Here is a 21882-nt window from a genome sequence, read left to right on the forward strand (position 1 = left end):
TCCACATAAAGGCTTCCATTAGTGGGGACATTTATTTTTAAATTTGTTAAATGTCCCTTGTGAAAATTGATCATGAACCCATCACAAATCAAAAACATCAAAAGAAAGATGTCATATTTCATTCTAGACAGGGACATAACTAGAAAATTAGCATAATCATATGTCAAAAATTTTGAACCGAAAATTGTCGTCATATTTTAAAGCATAATCATATGTCAAAATTTTGAACCTGTGCTTCCAGAAATTTTGAACCTGTGGATATGCCAAAATTTTTGACATCTCTGCGAAGTTTCTGAGATTGCTTGGCAAGGTACTCAAAATATTACTAACACCAGAGCATGACAGAGGCAGAATTAGAAAGCCCAAATTTAGACGCAGTTTAGGGAGACTGACTTTCAAGTCAAGCAAAGAAAAATCATATAACTTACACGCCTGTCTACACGTGGCGTCACAATCCACATTCCTAAAAATGCACTTGGAGTGTTGTCAAGAGATTGAACTACATATCTAGTATCAAAATCAGGATGCATTGAATTGAATTGCTTTGATTCCTTTTCTATGGGTAAATATTTTAACAGAGCAGTTTTGATTTTATGCAGCGCATGAAATATATACAATGTTGTTTTAGTTATATAGTTTGTACGCTGCATGAAGTTAAAACTGCTCTAGAAAAATCTTTATCCCTTGCTATAAGCAATAAGCTTGATCCTTATTTGCAGGAAAATCCTACAAGTGGACTGTACATTGGGCTTTGTAAAGGTAGCGACAAAAGGCCCAATAAATTCAATGATATGTGTCAACTAAATTAGTGTGAAAATTGTGAAAATTTTAAACTCTGAAAAAGATGTGAGTCACCAACATTTGTATTTGATAATCACAATTTTTAGACTATTTTACGTTGCTTTATTTAACAAACAATGGGCACAAAATATATTAACAAACAATGGGCACAAAATGCTTGAAGCAAACAAAGCCTTTAAACTTTAATTGATCATTGTTTTTTAATATCTTCTCGAGGCCTAAGTGTGTTTTTTGGGGTACTTATCCATGGTGTATCCGCAATGGCAAACCGCCAAGGTGCGGTGACATGCTCCGGCAATGCATAGTCGATCCCTACACGCGGCCCAGCTAATACATTCTCCGGTTCAGGTCCATCTAGTATTTCTAGTCCACCTATAGTAAACAAGGAAAAATTATATTGACTATCTAGTAAATAAAGATAAATAAGAGTGTATCAAAACAGTTACAGCATATGTACAGTTATCAGATAATTAAGCAGTACCAACTGTACCTGGTACAAGGAATTATTAGTTCACAACATCTACAAGACCACAGTTGGTATAGATGCTAGTACTGCAACCAAGTGATCCCTGTTTCAAAATAGATTTTCCAAGAACAGTATGACATATAAACAGCGGTTACCCACCACACAATTCAAACTGTAAATTGTTGTGCTGGCAAGTGACTATGAGTCCGACTGGACACAAATGTAACAGTTACACATTTTCTCATCCAAACGTATATCAACCTGACGTATAAAGAGGATGGTGCGACCAATCAGTAGAAATCCCTAAAGCCTGTCCAACCTGATAATAAGAAAGGGTCCCATCAGATAGCATACACTAAAACAACACTTAAATATGAAGCTAAAAGTGCACACTGTAAGTGATGATGCTCAAGACACAGAATTCCAACGAGATCATTTAAATGATGATAATATGCATATCATGGATCCATATCTCTATTTTCAAAGTTTAAACAGTCGATCCAATCCATTAAACATAATCTCCATATGAAAATATACTTGGAGACCAAATTTTACATATTTATAATTTTTTTTACTATTCTTTTTAAATAGGTAGAAAATCACTGCTCTCAGATGGTCCATAATTCTTAGATCAAGTGATATTCTGCCTATCTAAAATATAGTAAAAAAATCTAAGATATATAAAATTTGGTCTCCAAGTATATTTTCATATGGAATTGAAAACAGAGATATGGATCCATAGCACAGATCGATCCGTAATATGCATATTACCATAGATTCACTCGAAAATTATAAGTATAAAAAAAAAATATAGAGAAGAACTTTCAATCTAACCTTTCCTGGGCCTGTTAATAAAATGGGCTTATCAGTCTTCTGGCCTCTCCTTTCCTGAATGGCCTCCAGACCTGTATGGATCTAAAAAAATTTAGAAGAACAAGGGACTAAAATAAACAGGATGAAACAATAAAAAAAACATTAGATTAATTGAACACATAAATAGCTGTACCGCTTATAGGCGCACACGACCGAATCAAAACAGCTGCGCCGACTCCCTCCTTGTCAGCAACCACATTAAGCATCATGTGCATGCCATAACACAGGTACACATATGCATGCCCTCCAGGCCCGAACTGTTAAACGAATGTATAATTTGCTGATGCATTAGTAATATAATAATACTGTCAAATACAAAGACAATGGCACTCACGAGTGGAGCAGTACGTGGAGTTACGCCAACTCGACCATGGCATGCTGAATCGTTCGGTCTGTATGCTTCCACCTGTAATAGAACAGATTGTATCTACCATAAATTGTTGATTTCAATTTGTAAATTATTGTGAGCTGTGACTATGACAATAAGACGTCATAGTATGAGTGATGGCTTAACAGCACAAAAATGTTCGACTTACAATAAACAATAGATAAGCTTGGATAAAATTTTAGTCAAAGAAAAAAAGAGGCCTTAATTACTGAGAAAATTATGCTAATTTGGGTCACTAAAGCACTATGCATTCAAGACTTACAATAAACAATAAGCTTGAATATAATTTTAGTCAACCCTAATTCATGAAAAGTTCCAAAAGAAAAAAAGAGGCCTAATTACTGAGAAAATTATGCTAATTTGGGTCACTACAGCACTACTGCATTGAAGTTAGAAGTAAACCGAAATACACACAAAACCTCAGTGATCTGAAGAACAACATCATCTCTCCTTAGATACTTCCCAAGGAGGCGAGGTGCGAGGTCAAGTGAGTCAATTTCAAAGAAATCCCGGGGCAAAATCGAACCTAGTTGAGGCAACAGTAACCGCCTGGAAACGGACCCCACACCAGCAGACTCTTCTACGGCGGGTTTTGTTTGGACTGCTTTGGTGGCCTTCTTGGAGCACTTTCTAGTAGCGGTTCGCTTGAACCGAGGCGAAGTTGTGCTAGTGCTGGTGCGAGCACCGCCAGTCATCAGAAGGAAGTCGGGACGAGGTGGGAGGGGGATTGATCTGATGGCGTGTTTTGGCTTGGGAGGAACGACAGGAGGGAAATGGACGGCGGAGATCGATTGGTACTTCAGCGGGAAAGTTGAATGGGTCGGTGAACGTATCATACGAGTAGGGTGGACTTGGAGATAGAGTGGACTTTATTTATAGAGCGAGTATGCATATTACGATTTGGCACCGTGCTACGGTTCTATATTCAAGTTTTCAAATTCTAACAGTCAATTCGAACCGTTCATCTTGTTCTCCATATTAATATGTGTTTGGAGACCAAATTTTACATTTTTTGAAATTTTTTTACTATTTTTTTAAATTTATTGAAAATCACTGTTTTTGGATGGTCCAGAATTTTCAGATCAAGTGATTTTCTAAATATCTAAAAAAATAGTAAAAAAATTTCAAAAAATGTACAATTTGGTCTCCAAACACATATTAATATGGAGAACAAGATGAACGGTTCGGATCGACCGTTAGGATTTGAAAACTCGAATATAGAGCCATAGCACGGTGCCAAATCGTAATATGCATAGTACCATAGACTCACTCTTATTTATATAGATGTATGAATTATGCACGCTTTGACGAAATATAATATGATTCTGCTAATTGTCCAGGAACTCTGTCTCTCTGTTTATCCGTGGACTTAACTTTTATAATTGTTTTGGAATTACAAAAGCTTTAGCACTAATTCTTTTTTTCTAAAATATTAATTTTTATATACCGAAGTATTTATACTTAGGAATAGAAATATTTATATCTATAAGATGAATAACTTTTATATAAATAATTATCTCTCCAACCAAATCTCAAACTATATCGAGGACCATACACATTTTTAGATGTGGATTTTTTCTTTATTCAATCTCGTTCGCATTTCTAATGATATATGAGAAATTTTGTGAATCTAAAACCACGAACGTCTTCTAAGCAATTTTTTTTTTCAAATGAGATCCATGGTGACAAAATTTTAGGTTCGTCATCACACAAATATTTATACCTCATCGTGCAAGTATTTATACGTATACTTGCACGTACTTTTTACATATGACACTAGCTGACATATGAAAATATTAATATCAAGTATTACAATTATTTATACCTACGCACTGGAATATTATACCTATATGGTCAATTATTTTTGTTAGAGAAATGTTAACGCAGTTACACAGGGACGATTAGAGAATGTTGATACGGAGATGCAGGGTCCCCACTACTTGATTTGATGAAGATTGACGAAGGGACTATCGAGGGCTGGAAAAGAGGTGGTCATATCAAGTTATGCATGCAAGTATTAATATTTTATATTTTAGTATTTATACTTATGAAAGCTAACGCAGGACTAGTGTGACAACCGAAAAAGGGGAACCATAAAATTAGTGGGAACATAGTACAATTTTCTTTTAATGAAAATGCAGAAATAAATGAGGAGATAGAGATGTGGAGATGGTTATAATTATTTAATATAATATCATTTACAACAAGTTGGCAGTCTCTCAACATATTGCTGTTTAATATGTCTCAATTAGTTTTCTCAATAATTCTATTATTGATTTGAGTTTATTTTTCGATTTCTTTTATATATATATTTTTTAGCGTAATGCCCGTAGGCTGATTTCTTTATTGATAGCATTAAAAAAATAAAATAAATAAATAGCATTATTTTGCAAAATGTTCAAAACTACTATGTTTATATGACTAATGATTCGTTGCAGTTCATGAACTGCAATAAATGTTAACAACTCATGGACTGACATGAATCATTATTCATTATACAGTCATATACTCCAATTTTACAACTGCAATGAATTATGACGACTTTATTAGTGTTGATTTTTTTTAGATAAATAATGCAATGAATTTTACTTCTTCTTTTTTAATATTATGAATACAAAAATTGGGTTTATTTTGCATACTTTTAACTTCAAGTTTTTGTTTGGTACGCATGTAAAAAACGAAAAAGAGTGCTGATAAATATTATTTTTCTCAGAGACCAGTAGGGTCCGTATTTACCAACAATTACAAAACCAAAGCGTTTGAATGCTGTCATATTGAGTATAATTTGAAGAAAAATGTACTGGTTGCTGAGTATAATTCAAATAAATAAGTTCGATGGCAGTTGAGAAGTTGCTCGTACAAAGGAAATAACTAAAAAAATATTCAATCGTATTGCTGATCAATGAGACATATCGCATCAAGGATCGAATTTTAAAGTCTAATTATGATAAGATGTTGATACAATTTTAAAGCTATATATAAATATTTTATTGTTTTATTGTAATCTTGTATGTAATGTTTGACCGTTACTTAAATTTTAAGAAGGCATAAGTTGCTTGTTTCATTTTATTTTTATTGTAATCTTGTACGTAATGTTTGTGTTTGATTGTTACTTAAAATATAAGAAGGCGTAAGTTGCTTATTTCATCTTATTCTTATTGTATATCTTATTTGATAGCTTAAATCATGATTTATAATAATATGTCTAGAGGAGTAAAAAATTGGAATATAAATATCTGTTTGTGATATTGAGTCTTAAATACAGAGGTAATCCATTTGAAGATGTGATAAATTACTCCGAATTAATTCACTTTTTATTTTATCTTATTTCTTTTATTATACTTTTTGTTTGACAGTTTATATGAAGTGTTAATTTTACTCCGCCTCTTATTCTACAGTCAAATATGATCCTATTTATAAAAAAAATTAATCTAATTGTCTACTAACTATGATTAAAGCCAAAAACAATTTTTCATGTGTACCCGTCATAAAATTCAAAATGTCATATTTATCTAATAAATTACTCTTATATTTACGCAATTCATTGTCTTTTTTATTAAAATTAACTCTCATTAATTCTCATTTTGACCTCATGGAAAATAAAATAAACTGATGACAAAATAAGACCACATCTAGAGCTCAAACAACATTGTAGCCATTTAATTCAGGTTCAACAATGAGAGAACTTTTCAATTGTCATTCAAAACATTCTCTTTAAATTGTCATTCTAAAAATACTTTTAAAACTTGTGAGAAATACTATTAAGAATTATAATGTGAGGTATAAAAAAAATAGCTACACAAAATATAATTCAAAAATATTTTATTATGAATTTCATTTGAAAGATACAATATACGTTCATATTTTTAGATTTACAAAATTTCTCACAGATCGTCAGTAAAATAGACGAGAATGATCGAAAAAAAAAAGTTATCACTGTTAAAATTTGTTAGAAGAAATATTTAAAACTTACTTAAAACACTATTAAAACTCTAGTAATTGAAGCACTATTAAGACTTGTTGATTGTTTTTAATTTGGTGGGCGCTGATTTTTTTTAATATAGTAGGCGATAGAAATTATTACTGTCAAAGTTTTTTACTCTTAGAATTGAGATACTGTTGAAAAATTATAGTTGGAGAACTGTTATCACGTCCTTTACAATTTTTAAACAATAAATACAAAATCTACTTTTTATATTTAATAGTATTATATGTACAATGGGTTTTCAATATTATATATGTGTGTGTGTTTATTATATCATGTAGATTAAAAATTACAAGATATTAATTTATTCAATAATTATTTGTTTCATTATCTGTTATTTTAATAATTAAAAATAAAGTATGAGTAAAAATAAAATTTAATAAATAAGAGTAGAGTATGAATAAAATTAAATTTATAAGAATATGACATAAAATTGTCTCCATCGACTTGTACCATTCCAAATTCATATCACCTAAATAACTCAAATTTTGAGTCTAGATCGGACCTATCTATTTTGACATGGATATTAAAAGGTTCCGTTAATTTTACTACAGATAAAATTGGTCAAAGAGGAGGACTCAAATGTTTAATATTTTTATCTCTAATTTTAAAGTTCCAAACTGCTCAATATGATATCCACATTAATATATGATTGGAGACAAAATTTTAGTACTATTGTTTACAAAATTATTGTTTTTAGTTGGTACACAATTTTATAAAAAACAATAATTTTGTATCTATTTTAAAAGATAGTAAAAAATATAAAATTTGATTTCTAATCATATTTTAATGTGGATATTACATTGAACAGTTTAGATTTGGACTTTAAAATTGAAAATAAAAATATTGAAGTATGATTGAAATATGAAGCAATGGAGCTAGAGTGGAAAAAAATGTACCGTGCCATGACTAACACGCCGTGACTTTGGTTCTGTGTCGTGCTGTGACCAAGTGAACAGTGACACGTGTCGTGTCGTGACCAAAATGTTAAGAAGTAATCGTGACTCGCGTGTCATGTCCAAACGTAACTGATCATGTTTCTCATTTTCCTCAACTAAATGGAGCCCTCCTATTGGTCAAATGATCGGATTGGATTGGTCTGATCGTACGGTCCAAATCTAAAACTCAAAATTTGAGTTGCTTCGTAGGATCCGAACTTCATCGTATCCATTAGGCCATTAACACCCCTACTTCAGCCCCCAAGTCCTCTTCTTTCTCCGCGTGTTTCTGGATATCTCACGAAACCAGAAGAGACAGAAAAAGGCAGCGAAAAGGGGCAAAACAAGAGAGTTCAAGGGCGGGGGTTGGGGTGAGGCAGGCGGGGACGTGGCGGAGCCGCCGAGCGCAGAAGGGGGTGGGCACGCGGAAGCACGGTCCGGCACGGCGTGCTTACCCGTGTCGTTTCCGCAGCTGTGTTGTACTCGGTCCTGGTGTTAGTGAGAAGGGCACGGAATTGGCTCCGAGCACGTCGGACCATGGCACGGCACGTTTTCAAATCCCCCAATTCTCTGTACAAGCACCCAACGAGAACTTGTAGCAACATCAAGAGCGCAAGCTAATCGGATTGAAGCTCCGTTTTTCTACCTGTAAGATTTCTTTATGTAGTTTAATTCTGTAAATAACCTTTCCTACCTCTATTATTTAGAATTTTGTAAATGGAGTCTTAAGATTCTGAGCAATTGATATTAGCTTGAAACTGGGACAGTGGGGCTATAGTAGTTAGATTATATACTAAGAATTTAATTGTTTATTGATTTGATCTTACTCTCTTTGTGGGCTGGTCTTGCTAATTAACAAATAAAATTGTAATGTCACTAGTCACTACTTACCTTGTGCTATTCCCTGATTATACTATTTGATTTTCCTATATAAAAGTATGTACATTGTGTTTTTTTAAGGCTAGAGCTTCACCATATGTTGCCTAATTTGTTGCTTCACTTTGAAATTGAATATGGTAGAATTTACAGGTTTATAATTAAGCCACGTTCATTACGTCATTGAATGCCCTTAAGGTGTTTGATGAAATGCTTGAACCCAGTTTGACTTGTATTTTCTAGGCTGTAGATGCTAGACAGATCTAAATGTAATCTTCATGATGATTTATGATTATTCCCCAGTTAAAAAGGTTATGGAAGGTATAATATTTTGGAGTTTAATAAGCCATTTTAATTTCGGTAAAAGTCGTGTCAGCAGCATAATTTCTGACATTAATATATTAATTTGAATTATTTGTTTTTTAAATTTATCTAACAAGTATTAGTTTTAGGTATTATACCAAATCTTCATTAGTAGTTATCTTTTAGTACCAGTAACTTGTTTCATGTGCTTGTATGTGGCTTTATACTGATGTTATGTGCAAGCTTATATTTTACATATGGTCTTGATATATTAGAAATATATCACGAATTGGCCCCACAGTCACAACTGATGACCTGGTGACCCCAAGTTTACCCATGTTTGTTTCTGGCTCAGTTTGGACATTGATTAAAAGGCATATTCTGTTACTTAATTACAGAGCACTTGAATGTTTTTTGCAGGAAGAACAGTTTACCTGGCTTCTCTCTCTGTTCTTATGCAGTGACTATAGGATGACCACCTTGTAATTTTATTTTACTTCCATAGGTCTGGTTGTACACTTTCATGTCATTGCTCATGGCTCACGAGATCGAGTAAATTTTGTGGAATATCTATCTTCTTATTTTATTTGTTCTTTTGTTTTGGGTTGGGTGTTTCTCTGTATAATTGCATCTCCCTAGTTATCCAAGTCCCTACTAATTACCTGTATTTCTAGCAACTATTTCAATGCTTTTGTTGTGGTTCTTTTTGGTCATGCACATAATCCTGCTGCTGTTAAACCTCTACGATGGCATTTTATTTCCATGGTTTTTTATTTTTTTGGTTAGAAATTGTTCGTTCGCTTATACATACTCCAAACTTGCAAACGTTGTGTCGTACCTGTGCAATTGCCCCTTACTGGCAGTCATACTTCCCTTGGCTTAATTCGAGTATATTTTTTACTAAATTTTGATCCATTCTCTTTTCAGGTCCACATTAAAATGGAATCAGTTCTTTTTTTCTCAAGACCAAGTCTAGCAAGAAAATTGTCGCTTCATATAATCCCTTCTGATGTCGCAGTAGGCTCTTTTTACCCTTTTCTAAAACCCGAGAAGACTGGATATGTTCTCAAAAGTACTAAAGAAATAAGTTACTACCGAAATTTTGTTACATTTGACCCCGTACTCTATCGGTACCTCAAAACAAAGAAAAAACCAAAACATTCTTCGATGAAGTCAGAGAGTTTTAAAAAGAGTACAGCTGACAAGCTATTGCAAAAGAGAGGTCCAGTGAAAATAACAAACCAAGTTTCTTGTAATGCATTAATCTGCATGCTTTGTAAACTGGATTTGTTGACAGAGGCAGAGGTTTTGATGCAACGGATGTATAAATTGGGTCTTGATATTGACGGGACTACTTTCAATTGCATAATAGATAGTTTTTGTAAAAGAGGGGATACTTTGAAATCTTTCTCGTATTATGATGAGATGGTGACATGTGGCCATTTACCGGGTGGCCCCACATACTTGTCTTTGTTGAAGGGGTTATGTGGAGGCAATAGCTTGATGCAAGCAAATGATTTTTTGAATGAACCCGGGTTAATTCCTTCGGCAATCAAAGATTACACTAGTGCATATAACATCCTACTAGCGAAGATTTGTAAAATTGGAGATTTGGACGGAGCTAGTAGGCTATGTGATTTGATGGCAGAAAATAATTTAAAACCCAATTCACATACGTATACTACAATTATTAGTGGGCTAGTGAGACAAGGTAAACTTGCCAGTGCTATTATGTTGTTTCATCAAATGGAGCAGCACAAGTTGCCTCCTGATCATGTCACTTACACTTGTTTAATCAATGGATTTGTGAAGGAAGGTTTGTTTAAAGCTGCATCATATTTCTTTTGTGAAATGATGGACCGCAAGGAGATATATCCGGACATTATTGCATTTAATGCGGTGATTGAGTCTTATGCAAAGGCTGGAAAGGTAGAGAAAGCGGAGAGTATTATACAAATGATGGAAAAGAGAAGAATCCACCCGAATGTAGTTACTTATACTACTCTCATGAAGTTATACATCAAGAAGCAAGAGGTGTTGAAATCTTTAGGGCTGTATAAGGTCATGCTAAGAAGAGGTATCAAACCAGATCGGGTAACATATCATGTTCTAATTCTCGGACTCTGCAAGGGGAATATGGTGGATATTGCTTTAAAATTTCTAGAGAAATTGGTCATGAAAAGAATTTTACCCAATAATTTGACCTTTAATTTGCTTCTTGTTGAAATTAGCGAGAAAAACCAGATGGCTCACGCTTTGACTCTTCTAAATCACATGAGACTTCTAGATGTGTTGCCAAATAGAGAGGCCTATGATGCCATAATATATGGGTTGAACAGGAAAAATTATTTTAATGAGAGCTATCTTGTTTTGCAAGAAATGGTGCATATGAGGTTTGAGCCACTTCACACACATTATATTTCATTGATAAATGCGAAATGCCGAGTTGGTCATGTCAAAGACGCTTTTGAATTGAAAGATGAGATGATAGCCTTAGGACTCGTGCCCCAAAATGTGGCCGAAAGCACCATAATCAGAGGTCTTTGTAAATGTGGGAAGCTTGAAGAATCGATACCTGTTTTTAATAACCTAATTCGCGAAGGTATCATACCAACTATTGGTACATTCGCGACTCTTATGCATGGGCTATGCAAAGAGGGTAGGCTGGAGGATGCTTTATACTTGAAGGAATCGTTACATGAATGTGGCTTAAAACCAGATACGGTAGTATACAATATACTAATAACAGGTTTGTGTGTGAATGGTAAGTTTTCTGATGGGTTCAAGTTGTATGAAGAGATGAAAATTGCGGGGCTCTGGCCAAATGTCACGACGTATAGCGTGTTAATTGACACAATTTGTTTGGAAAGTAGGTTTTTGGAAGGGGAAGAAATTTTGAGAGATCTGGCAAAGAGGGGGTTGGTTTCTCTGGAGAAGAACTCAAAAAGTTTGCGTACTATGTTTAAAAATGTTATGTGGAAGTTAAATAGTATTAGGAAATGTCAGTATCCTAAGAGTTGTACATTTCGCAAAATGAGGCTCAAGCTATATACTTCCCAAGAATAGTACCAAAACCAATGAACTGGTACTGGAAAGAATGAAATCTTGACTTCTAATATCTGATTAAAATAGATTACTTCATCTTTGGTTGACTAAGCAAGGTATTTTTCTATTCTGATATTGTTACAGTACTTTTATTGACTGGAAGCTGGTTTAAAATATGTGATGCTAATATTACTTCTGTGTTTTATGCTGGCTTCTGATTTGTAATTGCTGAACTTAATTGAGTTATTAATGCACTGGATTGTTTCTCTACCCGCTTAGTGGCATGACACAATATGGCAAATGAACCTAAAATTTTCTGACTTTGTATTTTTTTTTTTTTAGCACTATCACTGACTTCTTGGTGTTATATTTAGGTTATTTGAAGTGAGAAGGCAAGGGTGAATAATTGTTAGTGCCGACACAAGTGAAAAATCAATGCAAAAGCTGCTGGTTTGCCAAGGGAAGCAAGAAAAGAAGAGAAAAGAGACGGTCAACAGCACTTCTTTCCTCCAGAGGTTTGAGTTGTGTCTGTAATTATTATTTCATGCAGCACTGCAAGTAGTTCCTTATACATAAGGGCACACAATTAGCCTTTCTTCCTCATTTTAAAAATAAAAATGGCTGTCCTTCAAAGAAAATGGACTCATCAGTTGGTGTGCCTCTTAAATGAGGATGAAAGGTTTTGAGGTTTGAGGTTCTATAAGAAAATGTCCATAAGAAAAAACAACCCCTTTAATTGAGGATTTTTAGTTTGGCCAGTACATACTTTGCTGCATGCTTTTACTTGCATTACTGCACAAACTGTGCCTTTTTTATTCCAATTTTCCTATTTCATAAGATTTTCAATATCGAATCATCTTTAATTCCCTGAGCACTCCTCAATGTTTCTGCTTTATTTTAGATCCCTTCTCTCGGTGTTTCATTCTTGGGGAGGCGTTGTATATTCCCAGCCATATGAACACCATGAACAACATTGTCTATGCTAGTGGCTTTTGGTAATATGATGATATTGATAACTTTTTTCAATCATTACTTTACAATGTATATCCACCCATTCATTTTTGTCAGTTCATTGTTTTTTCATGTTCAATTTTCTGATTAATTTCTGATCTTTATGTGTTTAGGTTTAAAGGTCAAAATGACTGCAAACTGTTTTCTTGCACTACGAGGACTTCTTCGTTGTACTTGGCATGTTAACCACAATTTTGCATCCTCTGAAGAGCCACGAGAACAAGTGGGGGCACCTCTTTCCTCTGAAAAAGAAAGGATGAACAGATGAAAATATTTTTCTGTACTTGAAGTAGATAATTATTTAATTGAATATTTGTGTAGTTGAAGCTAATGATTCAAATAAGAAACATTTTTTTTATACTGCATAAAGAGCTGATTGGAAAGTGAAAGCATGTACGAAGAGTCTATAAATAAAATTTCCAATACAGGGAAATAGCCGGCCATTTTTTTTAATACCCCTAAAATTTTTTTTTTTAAAAATGCCCTCCAATTTGTTTTTTTTTTTAAAATGCCCCGACCGTTGGGCTTACGAGCGGCCCAAAAACCAAGCGGACTGCCCCTGCAAGGGCTGGGGCGGTCTGTTTTTTTTTTTTTAGAGATCCTAGTATTTGATTTAAATAATTTTGTGAAAAAAAAGTTTTATTGTTTAGAGTGCATGCCAAAAAAATAAGACATTTGATATATTTATGAAGTGGTGTCGTAACTCTTTAAAATTTTGATTTTTTTTTGTTTAGATATCACAAGTCTAAATGTAACAGTAATTAAGGACTTGACATTTATTCAAAAAATTTCAAGCTCTGACAACTTGTTGATCTTCTTCTCTTTATTTATGGTACTAAAACAGTAGTTTAGAACTACTAAAATATGTTCAAATCTCAAATTAGATATTTGTCCATGCGCAAAACACCCTAGACTGATTTCTGGTATGGTACGAAGTCCAAACTCTGCAGCTAAGCACTAGGCAAAGGCCACCGGTATAGTGCAATGCACTAAAAACATCAAATTTGACCTCTACTAGTAAATTAGCAAGTTTAGATTAATACAAGAACCAAGCTACAAAAGTGATTACATTAGCATGTAGAGCATTCAAAAATACACAAAATTGACACAAATTTCAATTTATTTGGATTTTTCTACAGTTAGTTATGAATTTTCAAAGTTTAGTTTTCGGAAAAACTTTAAACAGCCATAACTTTGGCTACAAGAGTCAGATTCGCACGTATGAGCACTTTTCGGAAAGGGGAGGACGAGACGGATCCGATTTTGCCTGGTGATACACCGAGCATCGTCGTATTGGAAGTATCAGAATTTAAAAAAAAAAGTCGTTTAGTGCCTCAAAAATGCAGTTTAAGTTTCGTTCAACGGTAAGCATTAAAAAATAGCGATTTTCAAACCATCTTAATAAATAGTAAAAAAATTCAAAAAAATGTAAAATTTAGTCTCCAAGCACATTTTAATATAGATTAAACATCTAACGGTTTGGATCGGCTATTTGGACTTCGAAACTAGAGATATGAGCACGAATTAAAACACCATGTTTAATTTGCGAAGTTGCGTAGCCTTGCTCTACATGTATATATATGTATATATAATATAATACATGTATATATATGTATATATAATATAATACATGTATATATATGTATATTATATATAATATGAGGAGGGATCAAGTTACAATAATTTTTGAGTTACAACAAGTTACTACAACCATTTTTTACATTTTCAAAGTCCAAATCGTCGATTCAAACCGTTAGATGTGATATTTACAATAATATGTGCTTGGAGACCAAATTTTACATTTTTTTGGAATTTTGTTTACTATTTATTAAGATGGGTACAAAAACTAGTCAAATTCAGACCATTGAATTTTGTACCCATCTTAATAAATAGTAAAAAAAATTCCAAAAAATGTAAAATTTGGTCTCCAAGCACATATTATTGTAGAGATCACATCTAACGGTTTGGATCGACGATTTGGACTTTGAAAATGTAGAAAATGATTGTGGTAACTTGTTGTAACTCAAAAATTGTTGTAACTTGATCCCTCCTCATATAATATATATAATATATGTATATGTATATATTTATATAGAGTAAAACTAGGGTGCTCTTAAGCTCACCAAAATTTTGGTGAGCTTAACTCTAAAACTCATCAAATCGATTTCAAATAACAAATCCAAACCGTTGAAATCCGCCTACCTTACGTGTGATGCATCTACATGTGAAATTTTTAAACATTCAAATTAATTTAGTATAAAGTCAAGCGGTCAAAAACGTTCAAAAAATGAATGCACTAAAATTAATTTATTAACCTTCTAATTTTGACCGCTTAACTTTATACTAAATTAATTCGAATATTTAAAAATTTCACATGTAGATGCATCACACGTAAGGTAGGCAGGTTTCAACGGTTCGGATTCGTTATTTGAAATCGATTTGATAAGTTTTAGAGTTAAGCTCACCAAAACTTTGGCGAGCTTAAGAGCACCCTAGTTCTACTCTATTTATATATACATATATTATAAAAAAAATAAGTTTATAAAAAAATTGTATATGTGTATATGTTTATATGTGTATATGTATATGTGTATATGTGTATACAGTGGCGTAGCCAGGATTTGAGCCAGGGGTGGGCAGAATAATCCAACAATAGATACAAAATTTTCAACAAATTCAACGATTTATACAATGATCTGATAAGTCCAACAATTCACCAAGAAATATGAAAATTTCCAAAAAATTCAACAATTCAAGAATTCATCTATTGATTTAATAACTTTAACAATCCAACAATAAGTACGAAATTTTCAAGCCAATGACATTGAAGCGAGCAATCCTCTACGATTCTTCATCTTCTGAAATCTTTGCATAATTTTCTCATTATCCACATGGGCAAACACATCCTTTTCAATATAAATAATCAAACAATCATTCATCCATTGATCTCCCATTGTATTCCTTAAGCGACTTTTCACCACATTCATTGCCGAAAATACCCTCTCAACACTTGCGGTAGCCACCGGCAATATTAAAGCTAATTTCACTAATTTGTAAACCAAGGGATAAGCAGTGTGTTTATTCTTTTCCACCATCTTTTGAGAAAGTTCAACTAAGCTCTTTACCTCCAAAAAATCACTATCACTTTGCAAATCCATGTGGTAATTCACCAATTGATTTTCTAAGATAGTGAGCTCCCACTGATTGAAATCAGAGGGATAAAATTGAGCTAATTGGAGATTTAGATGTCCTCTTATAGTACTTGTCCATCTTTGATACTCTAATAGACAGAAATTTAGGGTATAAACAAAAATTTAGGGTTCAGCTCAATTTTACAAAATCAACCTAAAGTGGGTATAAACAGAAATTTAGGGTATAAATTATGCAATTTGAGTAGCATGAAACAAAAATTTGGGTATAAACAGAAATTTCTAAAATTTGGGTATAAACAGAAATTTCTACTCAATTTTATCCAATTTGAGTAGAATGAAAACATATTTGTACTCAATTTTATCCAACTCACTAGTCGCAACTGATTTTATCAATTTATAAACAGAAAATAAATAGAGTTAGGTTTCAAACTGTCAATCTGTCGCTAGAGCAGGGTCTGCCTCCGTGAATCAGCGAGCAGGGTTGAATGCTTCGCTCTGAATCGCCTCCGTGCTTCGCTTTGAATAGCCTCCGTAAACCCTTTGCTTTGAATCACCGCTGCAGTCCTGCTTCTTTCTTTTGAATCAGCGAAGGGTTGAACAGGGCGCGCCTCTGCTTCTTTCTATTGATAGGGAATCTCACCTCTGCAGCTCTGCTTCTTTCTTTGAACGGGCCACGCCAAGGAATTAATTGGGCTTCTTGCACTTGATTGGCTGATTGCAATTATTATATTCCTAAATTAAAGGTAGGAATTAATTGGGCCACGCCAAGGGTTGTGGGCTGCAGAGGCCAGAGGGAGGCAACAAATAATTTAGAGGTAGGCAAAGGTTGAAAATACTATATCCGGTCCAAAAAAATTCAATTTCCAGGGGTAGGCAACTGCCCACCCCTGCAAAGAGCTGGCTCCGCTACTGTGTGTATATGTTCATATGTGTATATGTGTATATGTGTATAGAGGTGGGCTACGGTGAGTTGCGAAGTAAAGTGACTATTTTACTTCACGCTCATATTTTTTGATTTTAAAGTTTAAAACATCGATCCAAACCGTTCATCTTGTTCTCCATATTGAAATGTGCTTGGAGACCAAATTTTACATTTTTTGGAATTTTTTTACTATTTATTAAGCAATTTTGAATGTCGCTGATCTGATGGTCCAGAAAATTTTACTGTTTTTACTGTTCACAACAAAACAGCAATTTTAAAAAATGCTTAATAAATAGTAAAAAAATTCCAAAAAATGTAAAATTTGGTCTCCAAGCACATTTCAATATGGATTAAACATCTAACGGTTCGGATCGGTCGTTTGGACTTTCAAAATAAAAATACGGCGTGAAGTAGAAACGCGTTTTACTTCACAACTCACCGTAGCCCATCTCTATGTGTATATATATATATGTATGTATATGTATATATGTATATATGTATGTATATGTGTATATGTATATATGTATGTATATGTGTATATGTTTATATATGTATATGTGTATATGTGTATCTGTGTATATGTTTATATGTGTATATGTGTATATGTATATATGTATGTATATGTGTATATGTATGTATATGTGTATATGTGTAGATATGTATATGTATATATGTGTTATATTTAGGGTTGTGATATCCAACCGACAAAAAAAAATCAAAGTTTTAAAGAGTTACAACATCACTTCATAAATATATCAAATGTCTTATTTTTTTAGCATACACTCTAAACAATAGGACTTTTTATTCACAAAATTATTTAAATTAAATACTAGGAAAAAAAAAAGCGGACCGCCCGGGGGGGGGGGGGGGGTCTGCTAGAGGAGTGACCCGTCCCCTTCAGGGGCTGTCCGCTTGGTTTTTGGGCCGCCCGTAAGCCCAACGTTCGGGGCATTTTTAAAATTTTCTTTTTTTTAACGGTATTAAAAAAAATGGCCGGGAAATAGCACATACAATACTCTACTTGTTTTTATATCATTATTGCATTTTTTTTTTTATTTACAAGTGAATCCTGTATTTACAATGCGCTGTGTAGATAATAATTTTTGTTGTATGAAATTATGCATATTAGCTCTAGTATTTTTGTCAACATTAACTCGCCTGAAAATTATATTTGTCTACCTCTACTTCGTACTTTGAACACAATTTATCTTGGTAGAGGCGGTAAGTGGTATCATGAATGATTCGCTCCGGTGAGCTAATACTAGAAAAAAAATGTTTTAGACCAAAACAATAGATTAAAATAATTAGAAATTTAAAAACATCTAAACCCTTCCTAAAAAAAAAAACATCTAAACCTAGAAAGTTCTGGATTAGACCAAATTAATTGATTATAAATTGAGATTACGATCTGAAACGCTGTTAAAGAATTATATATTTTGATGGAAACGACAACTAAGATTGAAAACACGTGACATGTTAAATTTACTAGTAATTCGTTTCTTGATGAGATTGATTCAATGGCTGCACTGTGGATGGCATGGACCTGCCCACGTTAAACAACTCATTAGTTCTTTCTTTTTTTCCTGACAAAGGCATGAACTTGTATCAGATAAGAGAAGAAGAAATTGATTTGAAAAGATTCTTTCTCATTATTCAGATGCTTACAATGCTGTGTATATATAGCCTTCTATACATGTAACTATAATTGGCTATGGTAAAAGGCAATCTAACTACAGTAAAGATATTGTTATCACAACAGAAAAGGATGCTTCTAATTCTTAGAATCATCAGCAGTTGTGCTTGCACTGGATGCCTCCAGTACTTCGCTAATAACTTGTCCGTTTCATTAAGAAATCATTGAGAAAACTAGAAAATAATTTAAACTGAAGTACTCTAATCTAAACCTCCCCTAAAAGACAAATTCAATTGGATTTATGACTTCAGAACTCACACACCCGGTTCTTGACAAAATAAAAAGACAACTTCTAATTCAGTATGTACCAAAAATCGGTACAAAAATCCAATATTACCCATCAAAGGTCATCCCAGTAAACTCAGTCCTATTCGAATAACCAAAATTTTTATTTCTACTATAACAAAAAAAAATCAAAATGTTTCATTAAGAAATTATGAGGTCGCATGTTCGAAATCCGAATAGTAGATCACAAGATATTAAATATTTAGAAGGCTTGACTTCCAATTTTTATTTGTGTATTTTTTTTTATATAATTTAGAGTAAAATAGTATGGTATTGTAAAATTAATTCTCATTCTCTATAATTTTTTTTATATAATTAATCCCTATATGTATTTGACTTCTATAGTTCGAAAGTCTGACTTCGTCTACATTCTACATCATCGGGCATCCAATTAGAGATACCATCTTTGAGATTTTATTTAGTTTACGTGCCCAATAATGTATCATAGGAATAATTAGCAACACTAAATTTCTGGTTGATTTAAACATGTTTAGTTACTAAAATGCATAGTTCATTCTAAATTCTAAGTAATATGTATACATTGATCGTAAATAATCATAATGATAAAAATATTATGACTTTGGTAAATAGTTCATTCTAAGTATATGTATACATTTAGAGAAGAAATATTATGACTTTGGAAAGCGCATATTAATACTTTTAAAATAACTATAAAGAGCAGAAAATTTATGTATAAATACTTTGATCCATACACAAGTTGTCAAAACTTCAAATTGCATGTTTTAATATTTTGCATGCTTTAAAGAAAATGTGCCATTGCTGAATTTTCAAAATAGTAATTGGGTGTTCATTTGATTACCAAAAAATAATAGCATTTTTGGTTGAATTCTCTGTCCTCTTTTTTTAATCAATCTTGAAATAAAACATAATAACTCTTAAACAAAACAAAAAAAATGATCCCCAACTTTTTTATTTCAATAATTCTTAGAATCCTTAAGAAAGAAAATATTAGCTCTACAAAATCTAATTTTTTTAGTGACATATTATTTGCATTTTAGTATTATCTTACATCATAGTGAAGTCTCTACTTACTGTTTATCCTTCTTCTTAAAAGATTGAAAGTTTCAAACTAATTGAAATTTTTTATGCTGTTTCATATTATTAATGAAGTGTTGCTAAAACAAATTTGCATGCAACTTACTATTAACAGTGTTAGTGGCTTAGTGCATAATTCCGTATAGTTATTTTTTATTTTGGTTTCTAATATGAAATAGAAAATTACTTTAAACAGTACCACATATAATTTTTTTATTATTAGATGACATTAAGTTTGCAGCAAAGCACATAAACTTGTTCTAATAATTTAATATTATCTTATCTGAAGAAAGCTATATTCGAAATTATCATCTTATTAAAAAACACTTTTCAGTTTCTTTGGTTTTTACTCACGCGGTAAAAAGGTAAAAATAAATCCATTTTTATATTGAGAACTTTTAATTAATTAAAAGTTATCAGAAAAAAAAAAAAATATTTTTTTATTTCTAAACTAGATGAGACAGAGAAGCAATCTAATAAAACTGAATCAATTATTTGATCCGTTGACTACATAATGGAAAAAATCAATAGACTGAATTATTAATTAGGAGCCTGATTATTATACTCCAAACAAAATCTCCGAGCGTGTTCCCCGAGTAGTTTAACAGAAAAAAAAATTCCAATGTTATCTAACTTTCATTTCCAGCGCTAATATCCAAGTATTTAAAGCGTTGTTTATAACATTTTACAATGCTACTCACAAATATTTAAACCTCTGTCTGTAAGTATTAAAATTCTAAATCTGTATAGTGTTAACTCCTAACTACTTTTGTTTTTAAGAAAAAAACGAAAAAATTTCTTTCACCCACTTTTTTTTTATTTTTCTCTGATTATTCTCATCCATTTTCTCGACGATCCGTGATGAATTTTGCGAATCTAAAAATATAAACGTTTTTTATCTGATTTTCTCTTTCAAATAAGATCCATGAAGAATAACTTTCGAGTTATATTTGTGTCGTAATTTTTTTTACTACTTTAAATCTTTGTGACTTTCAGTTTTTTTTAAAATTTTACTTCAAAATAATTTAAACTTCTGTTTACAAGTATATAAACCTCATTAATGACACTTTAAATCTCTAGAATAAAACATATAAACCTCATGTACAAAGAATTAAAACCTCAACAATAACATTTCAAAGCATATAAACCTCAACAATAACACTGCATTTACAAAACATATAAACCTCATGTCCAAAGAATTAAAACCTCAACAAAAACATTTCAAATCATATAAACCTCAACAATAACACTGCATTTACAAAGCATATAAACCTCATGTATAAATAATTAAAACCTCAACAATAACATTTCAAAGCATATAAACCTCAACAATAACACTGCATTTACAAAGCTAATTTACAAAACATATAAACCTCATGTACAAAGAATTAAAACCTCAACAATAACATTTAAAAGCATATATAAACCTCATGTACAAAGCCTTGAAAATTTTAATGGTTGTAGACTGAGATTTAAAAGCTTGAAAATTTAAAGTGCTAATGAGTTTTAGTTTAAAAAAAAAAAAACAAATGACTTTAAAATTACTCAAAAGTATTTTTTCATGGATGTTATTTGAAAGATAAAATCGAATATAAAACGTTCGTATTTTTAGATTCGTAAAATTCATTACGGATCATTGGGAAAATAAATTATAATATTCAGAGAAAAAATAAAAAAAGAGTGAGTGAAAGAAATCTTTCCGTTTTTGGCTTGAAGACAAAAGTAGTTAGGAGTTAAAATTATGCAGATTTATAATTTTAATACTTTCAGTCAGATGTTTACATGCTTTTTTGAGATTTGAGTGAAATGAATCTTTCCGCTGGGACGCCATGTCATACCCCAGTCCAAGAATTTCAGCTAAAAAAAATATAATTAAATTCTAGGGACGCCATGGCATACCCAGTCCCATATACAAAAGCTGAAAACGAAACTTTACTTAGCGTTTTTTAGCCGAAAAAAGAGCTTTTGTAAAATTTATATATGAGACTGAGTATGCCATGACGTCTCTAGAATTTAATTAATTTTTTTTTTAGCTGAAATTCTTGAGCTGGGTATGGCTGGAACGCCATGACAACCTCCTTATTTTTC

General features: G+C 32.4%; 3 protein-coding genes across 3 annotated transcripts; 1 reads left to right on the top strand and 2 right to left on the bottom strand.

Moving 5' to 3' along the window:
* Positions 1–903: 903 nt before the first annotated feature.
* On the bottom strand, positions 904–3363 carry LOC144552553 (DNA-3-methyladenine glycosylase (MAG)). Its single transcript, XM_078300518.1, has 6 exons — positions 2948–3363; positions 2475–2546; positions 2274–2397; positions 2102–2172; positions 1529–1586; positions 904–1173 (listed from the first exon to the last, which is right to left on the bottom strand). The coding sequence occupies exons 1-6, from the start codon at positions 3221–3223 to the stop codon at positions 992–994; spliced, it is 783 nt and encodes a 260-aa protein (XP_078156644.1). The 5' UTR covers positions 3224–3363; the 3' UTR covers positions 904–991.
* A 4403-nt stretch (positions 3364–7766) lies between these two features.
* Positions 7767–13093, top strand: LOC144553344 (uncharacterized). The gene is made up of 5 exons (XM_078301462.1): positions 7767–8099; positions 9558–11791; positions 12050–12190; positions 12577–12670; positions 12800–13093. The coding sequence occupies exon 2, from the start codon at positions 9570–9572 to the stop codon at positions 11694–11696; it is 2127 nt and encodes a 708-aa protein (XP_078157588.1). The 5' UTR covers positions 7767–8099; positions 9558–9569; the 3' UTR covers positions 11697–11791; positions 12050–12190; positions 12577–12670; positions 12800–13093.
* A 2403-nt stretch (positions 13094–15496) lies between these two features.
* Positions 15497–15844, bottom strand: LOC144553246 (uncharacterized). Its single transcript, XM_078301342.1, has one exon. It carries the CDS (start codon positions 15842–15844, stop codon positions 15497–15499), a length of 348 nt encoding a protein of 115 aa, XP_078157468.1.
* Between the last annotated feature and the right edge of the window lie 6038 nt (positions 15845–21882).

The sequence above is a fragment of the Carex rostrata genome, chromosome 4, assembly GCF_964058835.1.
Source record: "Carex rostrata chromosome 4, lpCarRost1.2, whole genome shotgun sequence".
Classification (NCBI taxonomy): Eukaryota; Viridiplantae; Streptophyta; class Magnoliopsida; order Poales; family Cyperaceae; genus Carex; species Carex rostrata.